We start from the raw sequence: 18,269 nt of genomic DNA, 5'->3' as shown, positions 1-18,269 counted from the left end.
TGCACACTACCCAATCTATGGACTCAGTGCAATCCCTATCAAAATTCCAACAGCATTTCTCACAATAGAACAGAGAAATCCTAAAATCTGTATGAAACTATGAAAAAAACCAAGTAGCCAAAGCAATCCTGATATAGAAGAAACCTGGAGGCATCACACTAGCTGCTTCCAAAATATATTACAAAGCTATAGTAATCAAAACAATGTAGTATTAAATTAAAAACAGACACAGATCAATGAAGCAGAATAGAGTGCCCAGAAGTAAACCCATACATATAAGGTCAATTATTTAATGACAAAGGAGCCAAGAATATACAATGAAGAAAGGAGAGTCTTCAATAAATGGACCTATGGGTCGGCTTTAGCTCAAGCGGTTACTTCGTCAATAAATGGTCCTAAAAAAGCTGGAGAGCCACATGCAAAAGAATGAAACTAGACCACTATCTTACACTATATGCAGAAATAAACTCAACATGAATTAAAGACTCGAACATAAAACACTTAGCAAAAAACTTAGGTGGTAAGCTCCTTGACAAAGGTCTTGCAATAATTTTCTTAATCTGACACTAAAAGCAAAAGCAACAAAATCAAAAATATGAGAGATTACAGACTATATCAAACTAAAAAGCTTATGCACAGCAAAGGAAACAATCAACGTAATGAAAAGACTACCCATGAAATGGGAGACAACACTGAAAATCATGTATCTGATTAGGGGCTAATATACAAAATATGTAAATAACTCATACAACTTAATAGCAAAAAAAAAAAAAAAGATTAAAAAATGGGCAGAGGATCTAACCAGACATTTTTTCTGAAGAAGACATTCAGAAGGCCAACAGGTACATGACAAGATACTGAACATTTCTAATCATCAGGAAAATGAAAATCAAAACCACATGAGATATCACCTCACATCTGTCAGAAAGGCTATCATTAAAAAAAAAAACTAAAAATAACAAGTGTTGGCAAGGATATGGAGACAAAGAAACCCTGTGCACTATTGGTGGGAAAGTAAACTGGTACAGTCACTAAAAATAGAACTACAATATGATCCAGCAATTCTACTTCTGGGTACTTATCTGAATAAAATAAAAACATGAACTTGAAAAGATATATAAGCACTACCATGATCATTGAAACATTATTTTTAAGAGCCAAGATATGGGAACAACCTACAAATTCATCAATGACTGAATGGATAAAGAAATTGTGATATACAGAAGGGAACAGATCAAGAGAAGAAGAATCAGAGAACTACAAAAACAACCAAAAAACAATTAACGAAATGTCAATAAGTACATACTTATCAATAATTACTTTAAGTGTAAATGGATTAAATATTCCAATAAAAATACATAGGGATGACTGAATAGATTAAGAAACATGACCTGGACCTAGCCAAAGGTTTAGCTCTCTGATTAGAGGGTCAGTCCTTGGACTAAAGGGTCAATTGTGTTTCTACACACTTGCAAAGAGCAACCCAAAAGGAAATTAAAACAATTTCATTCACAATAGCATTAAAAAATTATAAAATGCTTAGGTATAAATAAAAAGTGTAAAACATGCATGCTAAAAATTATAAAATATTGTTGATATAAATTAAAGATGACCTAAATAAATGGAGAAACATTCCATCGACATGGAGTAGAAAACTCAAAATGTTAAAATATAAATTTCTGCAAAATTGATCTACTGACTCAATATAGTTTTTATCAAATTTCGTCAAGCATTTCTGTATAGTTGACACTGATGAAGAATTTTATATGGAAATGTAAAGGATCCAGAATAGTCAAAACAGTTTTTAAGAAGAACAAGACTGTAGGACTTTACAAAATAAAAAAGACTGACAATACTAAGTGTTGGCAAGGTTGCAGAGAATATGAAATGCTCAATACATTGTTTGTGGTAATGTAAAATGGTACATTCATTTTGGTTTCTTAAAAAGTTATATATTTATAAGACCCACATCTTATAAGATATGCACTCTTAGGGAGCTGGAGAAATGGGTGAAAAGGGTGAAAGGAATTAAGAACAAATTGTCAGTTATAAAAATAGTCATGGGGATATAAAGTACAGCATACAGAATATAGTCAATAATATTGTAATAACTATGTATGGGTACCAGACTTACTGAGGTGATCACTTCATAAGGTATATAAATGTTTAATCACTGTATTGTATACCCGAAACTAGTATAATATTGTATTTTTCAACTGTAATTGAAAAATATTTTTTTTAAAAATAATCCACCCTCAAGTATCTATACTCAAGGGTAATGAAAACATAATGTCCACACAGAGTTCTACACAAATATTCACAGCAGCATTTTTTGGTTTGGAAAGTACCATCATCGCATTGTATAAATTTGGAATCACATGTATTCTTGAATAATAAAGTATATGATTATAATGCAACTGTCCATAGAGAGCTGGTATGCCTCCTTCATTGTACTGGTAACACATTTTTCTATCCTGCCAACCTCCTCATCCCAAAGGCCCTTTTTAATTTATCATTTATAGTATTTGATTCTCGCTTTATTATTTATACCATCAACTCAAGTTTATCTTCTTGTAAGCTTGTCCAGTGACTTTTAGAACACTTTTACTTTTTTTCCTCCCACCTGACCAGCACTAGTTAAGTAATCTAACTGATGGATCCCTGCCACCCCCTAAAGGAAAGTAACCTTGCCATAATCGATCGGCTTTTTGGCCTAATATAACTTCTTTGTTCCTGTTCCCTTCTGTATATAAAAGTTTTCATTTTGTACAGCTCCTTGGAGCTCCTTCCTTTTCACTAGTGAATTCTACCAAACATGTATTTATATTATCCCTCTTCACCTTTTTTTGCCAATGCCCCTACTCCCTTTCCCTCTGGCAACTATCAATTTTTTCTGTTTCTACAAGTCTTTTTGCTTTGTTTGTTCATTTGCTTAGTTTTTTAAGATTTCACATGAGATCATATTTGTCCTTCTTGTCTGACTTATTTCACTTAGCATAATACCCACTAGGTCCATACATGTCACAAATGGCAAGATTTCATTCTTTTTTATTGGTGGAATATTAATACAATATTCCTGTGTGTGTGTGTGTGTGTGTATCTCACATCTTCATTCATCTATCGATGAATACCTAGGTTGCTTCCATATCTTGGCTATTGTAAATAATGCTAAAATAAACATAGAGGTACATATATCTTTTTGAATTAGTGTTTTTGTTTTCTGCAGCAATAAACATAGAGGTGCATATATCCTTTTGAATTAATGTTTTTGTTTTCTGAAGATAAATATCCAGAAATGGAACTCCTAGGTCCTATGATAGTTCTAGTTTTAAATTTTTGAGGAATCTTCAACTATTTTCCCTAGTGACTACACCAATTTATAATCCCTATTGTACATGAGGGTTCCCTTTTCTTTACATCGTTGCCAACACTTATTTGTTCAATTCTTTTTTGCTTTTTATCATCATTTATCCCCTCTGCCCTCTTCCACCTCCACCCATCCCTTTCCCCCACCGCAATCACCACACTGTTGTCCATGTCCACGAGTTCTTTCTTTTTTTTTGCTCAATTCCCTTACCTCCTCCCAACACTCCCCCTGTTGAATTCTTAATAGCCAAGCCATTCTGAAGGTGTGAAGTGGTATCTCATTGTGGTTTTGATTTACATTTCCCTGATAATTATATCCATATAAAATATTATTCATCAATAAAAAGAAATGAACCACCAATACATAGTACAATATGACTGAACCTCAAAAAACATTTTAAATGAAAAGAGTCAGACACAAAAACTGTAGCGAGAGAAAGCTGGTCAGTGTCTGCCTTCAGCTGGGCAGGCATTGACTGCAAACAGGCAGGAGGGACCTTTTTGGAGGGAAAGGTTCTGAAACTGGATTGTGGTGAGGGTTATACAACTCTATAAATTTATTAAAAATCATTGAATTGTATGCTTACAATGGACTGACTTTATGATTTGTAAATTATATCTCAATTAATCTGTTTTTTTAAAACGTCAAAGTCATGGAGTCCAAAAATAACTGAAAAACTGCTCCAGGTTAAAGAATATTAAAGAGATATGACAACTAAAGGCAGCACTTGATCCTGGATTGGTTCCTAGACAGTGAGGGTGAAAAAAGTTATAGAGAGCTTTATTAGGATCATTTGATGAAATCTGAATAAGGACCATGGATAAGAATAATATTGATGAATCAATGTTAAGTTTCCTGATTTATATTATTATACCCTGGTTAAATAAGAGAATGTGCTTTCTTAAGAAATACACAATGAAGGATTTAAGAGATAAAGGAGGCACAATCTCCAACTTACTCCCAAATGTTTCAGAAAAATATAACATACAAATATGTCCATATGGAGAGAGAATGATAGAGCAAATGGGCAAAATGTAAACAACGGGTAAATCTGGGTAATGGACATATGGGAATCCCTCATACTTTTTGCAATTTTTCTATAAAGTTTGAAATTATATCAAAATAAAGTTACAAGAAAGTAACAGAAATAACAGTACAGGCAGGAAGAAGAGGGTGGAGGTGAAGTTATAATAAGCAGCACTAGCAAATTATTAATTAAGCAATGCAGATCTTGACGTCACTAAAGCCTATCCCCTGAAAACAAAAGAAAACCCAACTGCCCCAGGTGAGTTAGTCTAGATGATATTCTAAAATCCAATCCAGCTCTAAAATGTGACGGTTTACTGCCACTTCTCTTAGGGCCATTCTTTCTTTCCCTCGTTTCTAACACAGGCATGACTTCCAGGCCAGGGGCCAAAGTGGACCTTCCAGGCCTAAACTGTTACAGCCAAGCCACCCAAAAAACTAATTCTCCCCAGTGGGTTATCCCTGGAGCTCAAGTTTAAAGATTAAAAACTAGGTTTAAGATCTACAATGTGGCTTCTCAACTAACACAAGTGCTCCCACAACTCGCAGAGTATCTTACACAAAGTAAACACACATTTTTCTGACTGATTCCAAAGGGCAGTAGCCAAGGATAAAAACCCTCATAAGCCTGCAGGCCAGGGGATGACAAGAACAGCTGCCCTGATTGTAAACAATGTCTGCCTGTCTCCTTCCTTCCTCTCTCTCTTTCCTCCCCTCCCTGGAAATGATGATCTGTCCCTTTTCTCAAGTTTCCATCTGGCAGTATCTCTCTCCCTCACCCCAATCTTCCTTACTATATCTCTCACAATATACTTCCTACTTCAAAAAACAGTTAATTTTTGTGTGTTTCTTTTCATTTCTTTCTCTTTAATTTAGTCTGTGTAAACAAAAAGATATCTGAAATGATGTTCACCAAATATTTCTAAATGGTAGGATTTGGGGTGATTTCTTTCTTTGTACTACAGCTTGAACTTTGTATAATGATCTTGTTATGTTTTAATCAAAAAATAAAAAGCACTGCATTGTTTTAAATTCCTAATTCCAGCAAATCAGTTAATCTGCACCTTATTCTCTCACCCTTGCTTTTGAGGAAAAAAAATATTTTAGCAACTTTCTCTTATGAATGGTCTTGAATTTTGTTTTCCCCCTATGAGGGCCTCTCTATAGGAAAAAAATTTTAAAAACCTCCCCACCTACTCTCTTTCATCCACCCTTCATGCTATTCCTGGTGACACAGAAAGAAGCCACAGAACAGGTACAATAGGGCAGAAAACAATGAGATAGAAAAGCTCTGACCAGGACATAGTTTAGAGAACTAAGCCCTGTACTTTTTCACTCTCTATTCTCTATAGACAGGTTTCTCACCAGAAAGATGTCTGCATAGCCAGCCAAAGACTCTACTCCCTCTTGGATCCGTGCTCCCCCAGAGTCATTCAGCCCAATCACTGGAGCTCCCACTGTCATGGCCTGGTCCATGATCTGAGAGAGTAGAGAGATCTTTTGTGAGACAACTGATCCTGTTATCAAAAACAGCATTTACAAAGAACCACAGTGTTTACTGTACAATGTTCTGAGAGCACTTTTCAAGAACAGTAACACTGGCTTCATTCCCCATGATGATTCGGTACCTTCATGGAAGACAGAGAACCAGATATTTAAAGGGCTAAAGACGCCCAAACATCTGAGAGCCAAAGTACTTCCCATCGGCAGGGGATAAGACTGCTCATGACCATTTCTAGAGCCACAGGCCCAGGCTATAGCTATGCACACATAACATTTAGTCAGTGATGGACCACATATACAATAGTGGTCCCATAAGATTGTAATGAAGTTGAAAAATTCCTATTGCCTAGTGATGTTATAGTTGTCGTAATCGGATAGCACAATGCATTACTCATGTGTTTGTGGTGATGCTAGTGTAAACAAACCTAGAGCTGCCAGTCCTATAAAAAAGTATAGCAGGTACAGTACCTGATACTTGTTAGTGACAACCACGTCACCGGCTTATGTATTTACTATAGTACACCTTTCTCTTGTGCTTGATTTAATCTCACATTGTTTTGTACATTAACATGCTGTACAGGTTTGTAGCCTAGATGGAATAGGTTATTCCATATAGCCTAGGTGTGTGGTAGGCTATGCCATCTGGATTTATGTAAGAACACTCTGATGTTCGCACAACGACAAAACCGCCTAACAATGCATTTCTCAGAACATATCCCCATTGTTAAGCGGCACATGACTGTAATATGTTTTAGCAGCCAGTTGTGCTCCCAGTTACTCTTTTGAAAGAACAGATAGACAGAATGGCAAAGAAGTATTTTCATGAAAGTAAATGTGGACTCATCTGTTAACCTGAGGACTGACCCAGCCCTGCTTTTACTTCTGAGACAGATTTTCCTCATGGGTCAGTAGCTGACAGCCTAATGAGCAATATTCGTAACAGCCCTTGACAGTTTACAAAGCATTTTGACTTCCATGATCTCAGTTAACAATCATAACAGAAGCAGTAAAAGAGAAAAATTAGAAGGTTTAAAAGGTAAGTGATGGGCCAGCCTGCATGGCTCAGTGGTTAAGCATCGACCTGGGAACGAGGGGGTCACAGTGATTCCTGGCCAGGGCTTATGCCCGGGTTTCAGGCTCAATCCCCAGTGGAGGGTATGCAGGAGGCAGCCTATCAATGACTCTCTCTCATCACTGATGTTTCTCTCTCTCTCCCTCTCCCTTTCTCTCTCTGAAATCAATAAAAACATTAAAAAAAAAAAAAAGTTAAGTGATAGGCCCAAGGTCTCAGGAGTAATAAATGACAGGACCGTGACTACAACCCAGGTGTTCCATTACACAGGAAAGCCCAGCCTAGCTACTACTAGTCAACTCTACTTTTAACTCCAGAATTCTCCAAATATTATCTACACTTTTATTCATCCCCAGAGCATCTCATCTCAAGCATTGTTATTAAAATACCATCATGTAATCCTTGCACTGCTCTTTATCTTTTAGCACCTGGTCTCTCCACCGAGACTGTGGGTTCTTTACCTGGGGTCCTCAGAACCCCAAGGCATCTGTGAATAGAATTTAGAGAGCCAATGAAATTGAATGGGGGGAAAAAATGTACATCTGTATCTTTATTAACTCTATCTGATCTTTAGTATTTCCTTCAATTATGAATACAGACCAAGAACCACATAATTATTAGAAATACCTGTGGCTTTGCCATTAATAGCAGCCACATATATTTCTGTGCCATGTTAAAGTTGTTGCATATATCTTGAAATACCATTTTCATTCATGCCCACTTGAAATTAGAGCACTTTAGATCCACTGCTAAATCTTGTTATTCAATGAACTAATAAAGCACATATACAACAAATACGCTGTTTTTAAAAAATATTTTTAATCCTTTGTAGTCCTACATATTTTATTCTAAGCATGTAAAAAAATGTGAGTCCAGGCTTCACCAGCCTGCCAAAGAGGTCCATAGTACAAAAAATGTTAAGAACTCCTGCCCTGTACTAAAGGTAGCACATCTTGCATACCTCTGTCCCACCTCACATACTCAGCTCAGAGTCTTGCACCCCAAAGATACTCAATATGCACTATGTGACTAAGGAAAGTACTGTGTTTGTTGTTACTATTAAATACTTACTTTGCAGATCTTTTGGGCATGTGCTCCTGACAAACTACCTCCAAAAACTGTAAAATCCTAAAAAGAAACAAAAAAACAAACAAACACACAAATCAACAAATATAGTGACTATATTAGTGACTATAGCCAGGGATGAAGACCCAGTAGGAGGAGGAAACAGAAAATTCATAGTTTTTAAAGGATTTTCAGAAGTTAAAAAAAATGTTTACATCTGATTTATAAATTATTTCACAGAATAGTGACTCTCTTTAAGGGAGTTCATCTATTGTCAAGACCAAAAGACCTAGTCTTTGTTCTACAAAAATGATTTGTAGCTCTGAAGAAAGGAAAAACTTTTCATACAGAATTAACAAAAATCAGATTCTATGGGTTGTCAAACAGGCATCTCTACTACTAGGAAACATTTGCTGTTTTGACAAGGGAGGTGAAAAGTAAATCAGAGCCCTTACTGCTTCCTCTTGCTTATGGATTTTCATGCGAAGGGCTTCTTGTAGAAATGACCTCCTTCCTAAACCCCACCCCCCAAAAGACAGCGGGGAATTAAAAACAGATTCAGCACATGAGGGCCAAAAAAGGAAGAGGAAACAGCAGCAGAAAAGAAACTGAACAAATCTGAGGAGAATTGAAAGCACAAGAATATCTGACTGGGAGCAAATAAAAGGCTATGCACCTGCAGAGGGAGAAACCACAAGGAAGGGACAACCCAGGAACCCTGAAAAGGGGCAAGGGTGTGGAGGGAGAAAAGCAAATTAATACAAAGTCTGTGTTAGGAGCAGTTAGACCCCACAGGGCCTCTCCTTCACTTTGAGAGGAGAAAGCTTTATTCTCTAAAGAAACTTAACCAGAGAGGGCTCTGGCCAGGTGGGTCAGTTGGTTGGAGCGTCATCCCATGCACCATAAAGGTTCTGGGTTCAATTCCCAGTCAGGGCACACACCTAGGTTTTGGGTTCAATCCTTGGTCAGGGCTTATACGGGAGGCAACCAATCGATGTTTCCTCTCCCTCTCTTCCTCTCTGCACTCACAATCACCAGCAGCAAAAGAAGAAAAAGGTGAAGCTGAAAATAGGCGAGATTAGGAACTTATACACTAAATGATGAACCAGCACTAGCTCCTCCTTTCTTCCTACTCCCCTCCCTCCAAAACACACCCCTACAGCCAATTATCAGGCAAGGGACTGAGGCTGTTCCTCTGGAAAAACAGAAGCTCCTGCCCTAGCCAGTTTGGCTCAGTGGTTAGAGCGTTGGCCCTCAGACTGAAGGGTCCTGGGTTAGATTCCAGCCAAGGGCACATACCTTAATTGCAGGTTGGATCCCCAGCCCCAGTCGGGGTGTGGGCATGAGGCAGCCAATCAATGTGTCTCTCTCACATCGATTTTTCTTTCTCTCTCTCTCTCTCTCTCTCTCCCCCCCTTCCACTCTCTCTGAAAAGCAATGGAAAAATATCCTCCCCAGAAAAAGCGCCTACAGATATTGAGGCAGGATAGTAAGAGACTAGGAAAATTCCTTAGCAAGTGGAATGGAGAAACCGAGACAGATAGCCGAACAAAACTGGCCCAGTAATTTACAGCCAGATACAGAAGGTCACCTCTCTAGAGATAACATCTAGGCCTCAATTGTATTTCAGCCCCAGGCCCAGAAAAGCAGCAAAACTAGGTAGGCATGCCAGGACCACCAAGTGCAATGACTAATGACTCCCTGCCTGACACCGACCAATCAGTGGAGACCATGACCCTGAAAGGATACACCTGGAAGAGCTGATGAATATTGTACTGAGATCCTTCCCTAAGGCCGCCCCTAAACTCCTAGCCTTTAAAAGCCCTCAAAAAGAAGGTCCCAGCACCCTCTCTCCCTCCCTGGAGCACACCCCCACTTTTCCCTTTCCCCTCTTCTTCTCCAACAGGCATGCATCTCCTAAACTCAATGGGTCCCCAAGATACTTGCAACCAGGAGAGCAATGGGCAACAGTAGCTCGTCATGGGTAAACCCCTTAACTGTCTACCAAGGTACCCTTTTCTCTGACTTCTCAGTGAACCAAAGCAGCCCTGCCTAGGTCCATTTCTTTCCTATAACATTTCTAGAGAGCCAAAGCAGCCCTGCCTAGGCTCTCCGGTTGCTTCTTCTAACCTAAACTCTTCCTGTTTCCCTGTATCCAGCTTTAATAAACGTCTTCTCAAAATCACCTGGACTCATACTGTGAAACCTTTCCTGCATGAAGTCAAGAACCCACATGCTACTGGCTGGCCCTAGGCAGACTCGCTAAGGGCCATGTCCCTTTTTCAGTAACAATATTAACATTTTGAGGATCACTCCCCACCCTCAGTATCCTTCAGGGCCTATTTCAAATGTTCCATTTTCCCTAAAACTTTTCTCAATCCTAGATGTGAGCTTCCCTTGTCCTGAGCCCATAACACCTGCCCAGAACCTCTCTCACCCTATCTGTACTGCAATGGATTCTGTTCAGGCCCATTCAATCTAAAAAATGATTAGCTTATTCAGAGGAAGAACTGTCTCAGTCACTACCACCAGCCCCAACTCCCCTCCTTACCTCATGGGCATAAGAGGTGCTCAAATGTGCTGCTTAGGTAAATTTTTATCTTTTTTTTTTTTTTTATCATCACCCGAGGATATTTTTTCCATTGCTTGTCAGAGAGAGTAGAAGAGAGAGAGAGAAACATCGATGTGAGAGAGACACATCTATTGGTTGGCCCCTGCACGAGCCCCGATTAGGGCCGAGCCTGCAAAGGAGGTACGTGCTCTCGGCTGGAATCAAACCTGGGGTCCTTCAGTCCGAGGGCCGACACCCTAACCACTGAGCCAAACCAGCCAGGGCTCGAGCTATCTTATTAATTGTTCCTTCTGTACAAGTTTTTGCCTAGCTCTCGTAAATTACACACACACACACAAAGAGAGAATTCCTTCTAGTTAAGTATTTGATAGACCCACTTATAACAGTTTCAAAACATTTCAAAGTTAACTCAATTAGCAAATGAGCATTGTCTAAATACAATAAATTCAAAATTAGCCAAGCATAATTATTTTAATATTAAACTCAGAAAACATGTTAGGTTTCTAAACAAATTCTGTAACTGTAGGTCTAATAAATATGTATGTATGTTTATTTCCACCTCTCAGAAGAGGGGGAAAAATCAAACCCAAAATAGCAACAACATGTTCTTTGTGTTAGTTTTCTAATACAATTTGTTGCTGCTGTAACAAATTACCATAAATTCAGTGGCTTGAAACAACATAAATGTATTACCTTACAGTTCTGTAATTTAAAAGTCCTACATGGGTCTTACTGGGTTAAAATCAAGGCTAGCAGCGCTATGCTCCTTTCTGGAGGTTCCAAGGAATAATCTGTTTTCTTGCCTTTTCCAGCTTTTGAGATCTTCCATACTCCTTTGCTCGTGACCCCCCTTCCTGCATCTTCTAAGCCAGTAATGGCAGGTCAAGTCCTTCTCACATCTCCTTTGCCTCTTTCTTCCACTTTTAAGGACGCTTGTGATTACATTGGGCCTAACCCAGGCTACTCTATTTTAAGGTGAGCTTATTAACAATATTAATTCTACCTACAAGCTTAATTCCCCTTTCCATGTAAGGTAACATATTCACAGGTTTCAGGGATTAGGACTTGGACATCTTTGGGGGCCATTATTCTGCCTACTACATTCTCCTATGGTCTCAGTGTGAAGAAACTGTATCTGTTTTGATTCAGCTTGATAAAACATGTTTGAACACTTTCATGAAAACCAAAAATTCAGGGGTCCGTGGTTCTGAGAGTCAAGTCCCCTCTGCCCAAGCTGCATCAAGGTCTCTCAGGTCCACACACCCTGCCCAGGACATAGCTGCCCTCCAGGCACACAATCAGCCTGCCAAGACTCACAGCATTACTGCCCTGTGATCCTCCCCCAAACAGACTAGGGATTCTGTCTCCCTAAGAAAAAACACATAGCATAATATTGCAGACACATGCGCTGAAAAAGAGAAAGTAAATCCCACATCTGCCCCAAGCTACATGCAAGTTTTTCATTCCCCACAGCTGTTTCCTTCTCACACATATTTTGCTCCTGGCTCTGCCCTCAAGGAAAGCTCCACCTATTGGAGTTATGAAATACCTGACTGAAGACGTAAACCAATCTTCCATTTATTCGGCCCCGTCCAGTGACCACACTGTCTCCAGGAAACTACCAGAAAAATAATAAAATAAAGGTTCAAAACACAAACATTTCTTTTTAAAAATTTAGCAATTATGCCCCAATGAAAGATGCCCACCCCAGGAAAACACCCCAAATTGTTTAAAATTCAATATGAATTAGAACACGAAGAAATCTCCCTCCCCCCTCAGATCTGCAACAGCAAGCACTGGGCTACTGCTTTAATAGAAATGAAGGGTGCTGCAGTCTTAGGCCTCATCTCCTTCCGAAAAGCAGAACAATCAAGAGACTCTCTAGGGTTGTCACTATCAAAGGCTCACAGGAAGGAAACGGGCATATAAAAAAACATGGCAACTTCTACAAAACCCCACACCCCACCCACAAATGTTAGAAAGGCAAACCTATCATTTTGTTTGAAATCCCGGCAATCACTGTGTGGCCCATAATGGCCCAAATGGAGCCAGCTGGTTTGGTGCCAAGTTTACACATCTTTGGTCACAAACAGCATATATGCAAACCTGAAGAAAACCGACCAAAGTGAGTCCAAAGAACTCAGCAACACTCACAGGGAACACCCAACTGAAAGAAGCAGTGTGAGTGATTCTGACCTCAAAAACTCCAAGGCATAAACTTAGTGTGTCAAAGAGGCAATGGGTCAGTCTTTAGGGGTCTTTGATGCCTAGACAGGCCAGAACACAGCTAAAAGACTTTCTCACCTTTCCTTCCAAGTTTGTCATTCTACACCTGCGAGAACTCTGAACCCACAACCAGAGTCTTGGGAACTGAGCCAGAGTCCCACTGCACAAGGTATATGAGCAGCCCACTCACATTCCTTCATCTGCAGACAAAGGTAAGTGGGGGACCTGGAGGCCACAGTAGTGCCTCTCTTACAATTCCAGGGCCCCAAACATGAAAATGTTTCAATATATCCTGAGTCCCAGAAGAATTTCATTAGTCTAGTGCAGTGATTTTCAACCGGTATGCAGCCAGAACTTTTATAACATGCAATACCTGACCTCTTTTCCCTTAGATTGTCAAATAAAAGAGATGACAAAAGCCAACACAATAGCCGTCTGGTGTGACTGAATCAAATATTTACCTTTTTTGTGTGTGTCAGATTGGTAAAAAATATATTTTTTGGTGTGCCACAGAATTTTAGTAATTAGTTTATGTGTGCCATGAGATGAAAAAGGTTGAAAATTGATGGTCTAGTGGGTAGGCCAGCAGGGCCACAGCAGGAAAGTACAATTTGGAGGTTCACAACATCATCATGAAGAGATACCTTATTCTTATCAGCAGCCATTCCAAAATCTGCACATCTGTGTTCCACAAACATGTCGCTCTCAACAAAACTGTCAGGGTCCAGCAAGAGACTGATCCGTTCTCTGGCTGTTAGCTTTCCCTAAAATGCAACAAAAATCATTCAGTGTTGTCATCACAGACAAAGTCAGTAAGCAAGGAATGCTCACAGGAGGACCAGGAGAACAGGTTTTGCCTCTTCACCCCACGTGAAAGCCTGTATTCTATCAACCTGTCCAAGAGACAGGTATTATCAGTAGACTTCACCTAGTCAAAAATCAGAGTAGGTAGGGTACTCCAGGAGCCACCAACTGTGGAAGGCAAATGAGTAATTAGAAGGTGTAGAAGGTGGAGAAGGTGGAAAAGGTGGAAAAGGTGGAGAGGGGAAGTGGGGGTAAGGAGAGCCTGACCCTGGAACAAGATAACTAGTTCCACAAACATTTACTGTAGACCTAAAGAACAATAATAAAAAGAATGGAGAAACAGGAGGGAGAAAACTAAAGCAGGCTTCGTGAAGGGTCTGAAGCTACACCCTCACATTCACAGGCTTCTTCTAGGGAACCCCACAGAAACACCCATCACTAGGGTCCAGCCCCAAGGACACTTCCAAGACTACTTCCTGATTCTTCTCCTGCATCCTTTATGGGCTTCTCCTACTAATCTACCTTGGGGGCCCTGTTTAGGAACTTTACTCCTGACAGTGATGTTACGAATCAGAAACCCCACAGCAGTGAGTGGCTGAAAAATGGAGTGGGGCAGAGAGTGCTAAAGAACTCACTTGAGAGGAATTTAAAAAAATGCTTCTTAGAGGGGATGAGGTTGGAGCCCTCAACCTATCAAGAGCATCAATTGCTTAGGCTCCCAAGTCTTTAGACCAAGCCAAACATCCATGTCCACTCTCTCCACCAAGAAACACCTCAAATTGGCTCTATTTTTTCCCTTAAAAAAGTAGCTAAAGCCCAGCCGGGTGTGGCTCAGCGGTTGAGCGTCAACCTAGGATCCAGGTGATCGGGGTTCAATTCCCGGTCAGGGCACATGCCCGGGTTGCGGGCTACAGCCGATCAATAACTGTCATCATTGATGTTTCTGTCTGTCTCCCTCTCCTTTCCTCTCTCTGAAATCAATAAAGATATATTTTTTTAAAAAAAGTAGCTAAAGCCAATGAGGTCATATTAAAACAAACAGGCAATCCTACACACTGTTGTGTAAAGTCGAACAAGTTTTCAGGAAAGCAATTTGGCAATATATATCAGAGTGTTAAAATATTCATATCTTTTGACCCAGTAATTCCATTTCTGGAAATCTATCCTAGGAAAGAAAGTAGTCCAAAAACTGTTTTAAAAAAAGGGGGGGCTGGAGTGGGGATTTAAATCAAGTTGGCTCCTGACTAAGTCTGCTCTGGCAAAAGAAAAACAGCTTCTAGAAGCTACATCTAAACCCATTAGGATTCTGCCTGCTGGGAAGGATGGGTGATGTTCCAGGGAGGAATTGAGCAAGGGCTCCAACAGAAAGAGTCCAGGGGAGCAATGACTGGCCTTTCCAGAGGATGATCTAAAATTTCCCTCACCCCAGGCAGAGCCACTTCTGGGGAGGGAGGGAAAGCACTCCTGGCACCACCACACACTATCAACCAAATTTACATCTCATCCCCAAAAGTCAAAAGAAACTGTCACCTTTAGGCCCTTGTCAAATAGGGAATTGACAACATCTAAATCAATGCTCAATTTAGACTTAAAGGGCTGGTTCAGATCTCCTCACTGAAGACCCCAGGCTCTCACCCTAGTCACTTCCCCCACACTTGTGAGTTGTGCTTCCAGTGCCCTCCACCTCTAAGAATGTCACTTCTGCACTTTCCAGGTTGGTTATTTAACTCATCCAGCAAATCCGTCCAGACTCACACACGTGTGGGGAATGCAGCGAGTCTAGTTTCAAGTCTCAGACAACCAACTGATCTGCCTCAGTTTCCTCTGCTGCTAAATGGCCCAGCCGGCGTTTCTCCTTGAACACCTGGGCGCTGGGTGGTGGTGCCTCAGCGGCTCACTCCAGCCATACAAACTAACATGAACACTCCCAGAAAAAACACCTACTTTCGAAGTGTGCCTTTCCTACCCAGCAGGTGGATATCCGCTGGGACCCTGAGACCCTAAAAGGGCTCAGCTGAGGGGTATTCTGAGGACACAGCCCCACAGGTTCCCCGCATGCACCACACACCCCACCCAGGTTAATGGGACAGTTTGCCTTTGTGACTTCCCCTGCCACACGTCTTTATTTTACTGCTTCCATAAAGGAGCAAGAACCATTTTCATGGGGCATGAAAAGAATAAGCAGAGTTTTTAAAAAATTAAGTGCCTAGCCTTGCGTCACTATTTCTATTTTAACAATAAGATTGAGAGGAGAGACTTATTACTATCTTCTGTTTAGAATCAACTGACTCCTACTAAAGATTAGTAACTTTTCCAAAAGTTTATAGCTGTTGAGCGTGAGGTCCGCCTAACATTCCAAAGGGAAAGCAGAAAGTGGTAAAGCACAAAAGTGCTTATCTTCTAGCTCCCGGCCTCCTGGGCGAAGGCAGCAAGTTCTCAAGGTGAACATTCTCGCCCCGCCCCTCCCCAGCTTTGCGCGGATTGGCTGCGAGGCGGTGGGCGCCGCGAGCCGGCCACGCTGTGATAGGTCGCGAACGCCGGGGCGGGACGGCCTCGGTCGCCTCCGGACTTACTCGCTTGTGCTGCGCTTCAATACGACGCTGGCCCCCTCCCATCAGCGCGGCGCGGCGCTTTTCCTCTATACGCTCGTTTATGGAGACGGGCTGGCTGCACAGGCTGCGGACCGCGACACGGAGACCGGTCACCCCATAGCTGAGCCTTGCTCCAGCCGCCGCCACGCGTATTGCCGCCGCCATATTTGTCCTGCCGGCGCGCCCCCAACCAACGCACCTGAGTGCGCAAGCGCGTCAAGCGTTAACGTAGCGGGGTCTGCGCCTGCGCAACGTCGGCGGGACGCAGGGAGTCTGGGCTGGAATGCTGAGCGCGCTGGGGAGGACGGCCTAAGGATTGCAGATCCCAGGCCGCCCCGCAGCGTCCTCCAGAGAACGCGCAGCGGTCCTGTGATCTTCTACCCACCTGGCTACACACAGAAGATGACCGTGGTCCTTGTCTTCTCTGACTACCTAGACCTCTTGTTTTCTCATCTCACTTGCTCCAGGAAATAAGTAGATAATGGTTAACATTTGAACGGTGGACCACGTGTGGCTTTAAGCACTTAATTGTATTAGCTTATTATCCTCATTTCACAGATGAAGTAAATGAAATACAGAAAGGTCTTGTGATTTGATCAAGGCTAAAGATGTGGTGGAGCCAGGATTTAAACAGATATGCTGTGTGCCATCTCCTGAACACGGGGCTCTTAACCTCCAGTGAGTGGTTCTCAAAGTGTGAGCCCAGCAGCTTCAGCATCACCCAGGAGAGAGCTGGAAATGCAAACTTCAAATTCTCAGACTCCACGCCAGACCTACTGAATTAAAATTCTGTGGGTGCAGCCAGCAGTCTTTCAACAAATGGCTCCTAGATGATTTTGATGCTTTTCTAAAGTCTGACAATCACTTCTCAGGAGATTTAGAACTGAACTGTTGAGAGCTTGTTCATGTTTCCCCAGCAAACAGGTAGGTTTTCAAGGCAAAGAACAAGATGTGCATTTCACATTTTTAGCCACAGAAAACTGCTAAAGTTGATCATTAACCTCTTGAGCTCCAGCTCATAGCCAGGACCTTCGTAAAGTCTAAACTCTGGCCTGGGACTTTAATGTTAATACAATTCAATTCAGCAAACATTTTTGAGCATCTACTATGTGCTGAGAACTAACCACCAGTACTTATGCTTCCTGGCCTAGGAATCATTCACGTAGTTATTCAGGAAAGCCAAGGGTCCAAGGCCTGAAGTCATGTAGCTGGACAAAGCCCACCTGCATCTGTCTGACTCCATAGTGAGTATTCTTGGAGCTGCATTTGGGTCCCTGCATTTAAGGACAAGGGACTGACCTGGTAGCACGGGGGAGAATTTGGGCAAAGCTGGATGTGTCAAGGAGAGTATCTCTGAGAAGGTAACTGTATGCCAGGGAACATGAGCAGTGTGAGCAAAGGCCTGGCATGTTCAGATTTGCACACACACACAATTGTCTCCAGCTTTTGGAGGAACCATGGTAAATGAGACTGGAAAGCAGTAATGGACTTAGATTGAAGAATTTTACCATGTTCAGAAATTGGGACTTGATTTGGGCTGGGGGCAGTGGGACTCTTTTGTCCTAAAGTGCTTTGTAGATAGATCCTCTCCTACAGCACATCTCACACCATGTTAAGGTTGCTTAGCTCTCTCCCCAGCTAGATTTCCAAGCCAGAGGGCAGGGGCCATGGCTGGCTTACTGACTACTGTGGCCCCTGCAACTGGAACAAGTTCCAACACATAGGAGGCTTTCAGGATGTATTTGTGGAATTGAATTGAGCTAGCAAATAGGCAATTGTGTGTGGCTCTGGGGGTTTTCTCCTACACCTGTTCATCCTCTTTTACACCTATGATACCTTGCTCAGGTAACATCTCAAGTCAGTCTACCCTGATCCCCTCTCTGCCTGGATTAGGGTAAGTATTGGTTCCTCGGGGAAACAAGGATTTTTTTCTTATTTAACTTTGAATAACCAGTGCATAGCAGAAAGCCCAACACAGGAGGGATCCATAAACGACTATTAAAATGAATTTAGTGCTCCCTCCAGCTAGTTCTCTCTGCTTCC

General features: G+C 41.5%; 1 protein-coding gene across 1 annotated transcript in view; it reads right to left on the bottom strand.

Moving 5' to 3' along the window:
* Positions 1–16,403, bottom strand: part of PCCB (propionyl-CoA carboxylase subunit beta) — a 51,820-nt gene extending 35,417 nt beyond the window's left edge. Inside the window, exons 1-5 of the mRNA XM_016224326.2 lie at positions 16,209–16,403; positions 13,476–13,595; positions 12,155–12,223; positions 8,040–8,096; positions 5,759–5,872 (exon numbers count right to left, since the gene is read on the bottom strand). Coding sequence (XP_016079812.1) covers positions 5,759–5,872; positions 8,040–8,096; positions 12,155–12,223; positions 13,476–13,595; positions 16,209–16,391 — 543 coding nt within the window. The 5' untranslated portion in view covers positions 16,392–16,403. The remainder of the gene's footprint in view (positions 1–5,758; positions 5,873–8,039; positions 8,097–12,154; positions 12,224–13,475; positions 13,596–16,208) is intronic.
* Positions 16,404–18,269: the final 1,866 nt, after the last annotated feature.

The sequence above is a fragment of the Miniopterus natalensis genome, chromosome 15 (assembly GCF_054644295.1).
Source record: "Miniopterus natalensis isolate mMinNat1 chromosome 15, mMinNat1.hap1, whole genome shotgun sequence".
NCBI classification, from domain to species: Eukaryota; Metazoa; Chordata; class Mammalia; order Chiroptera; family Miniopteridae; genus Miniopterus; species Miniopterus natalensis.
Note: the sequence above shows the minus strand (reverse complement) of the source record. Positions and strands in the feature narration are given on the sequence as shown.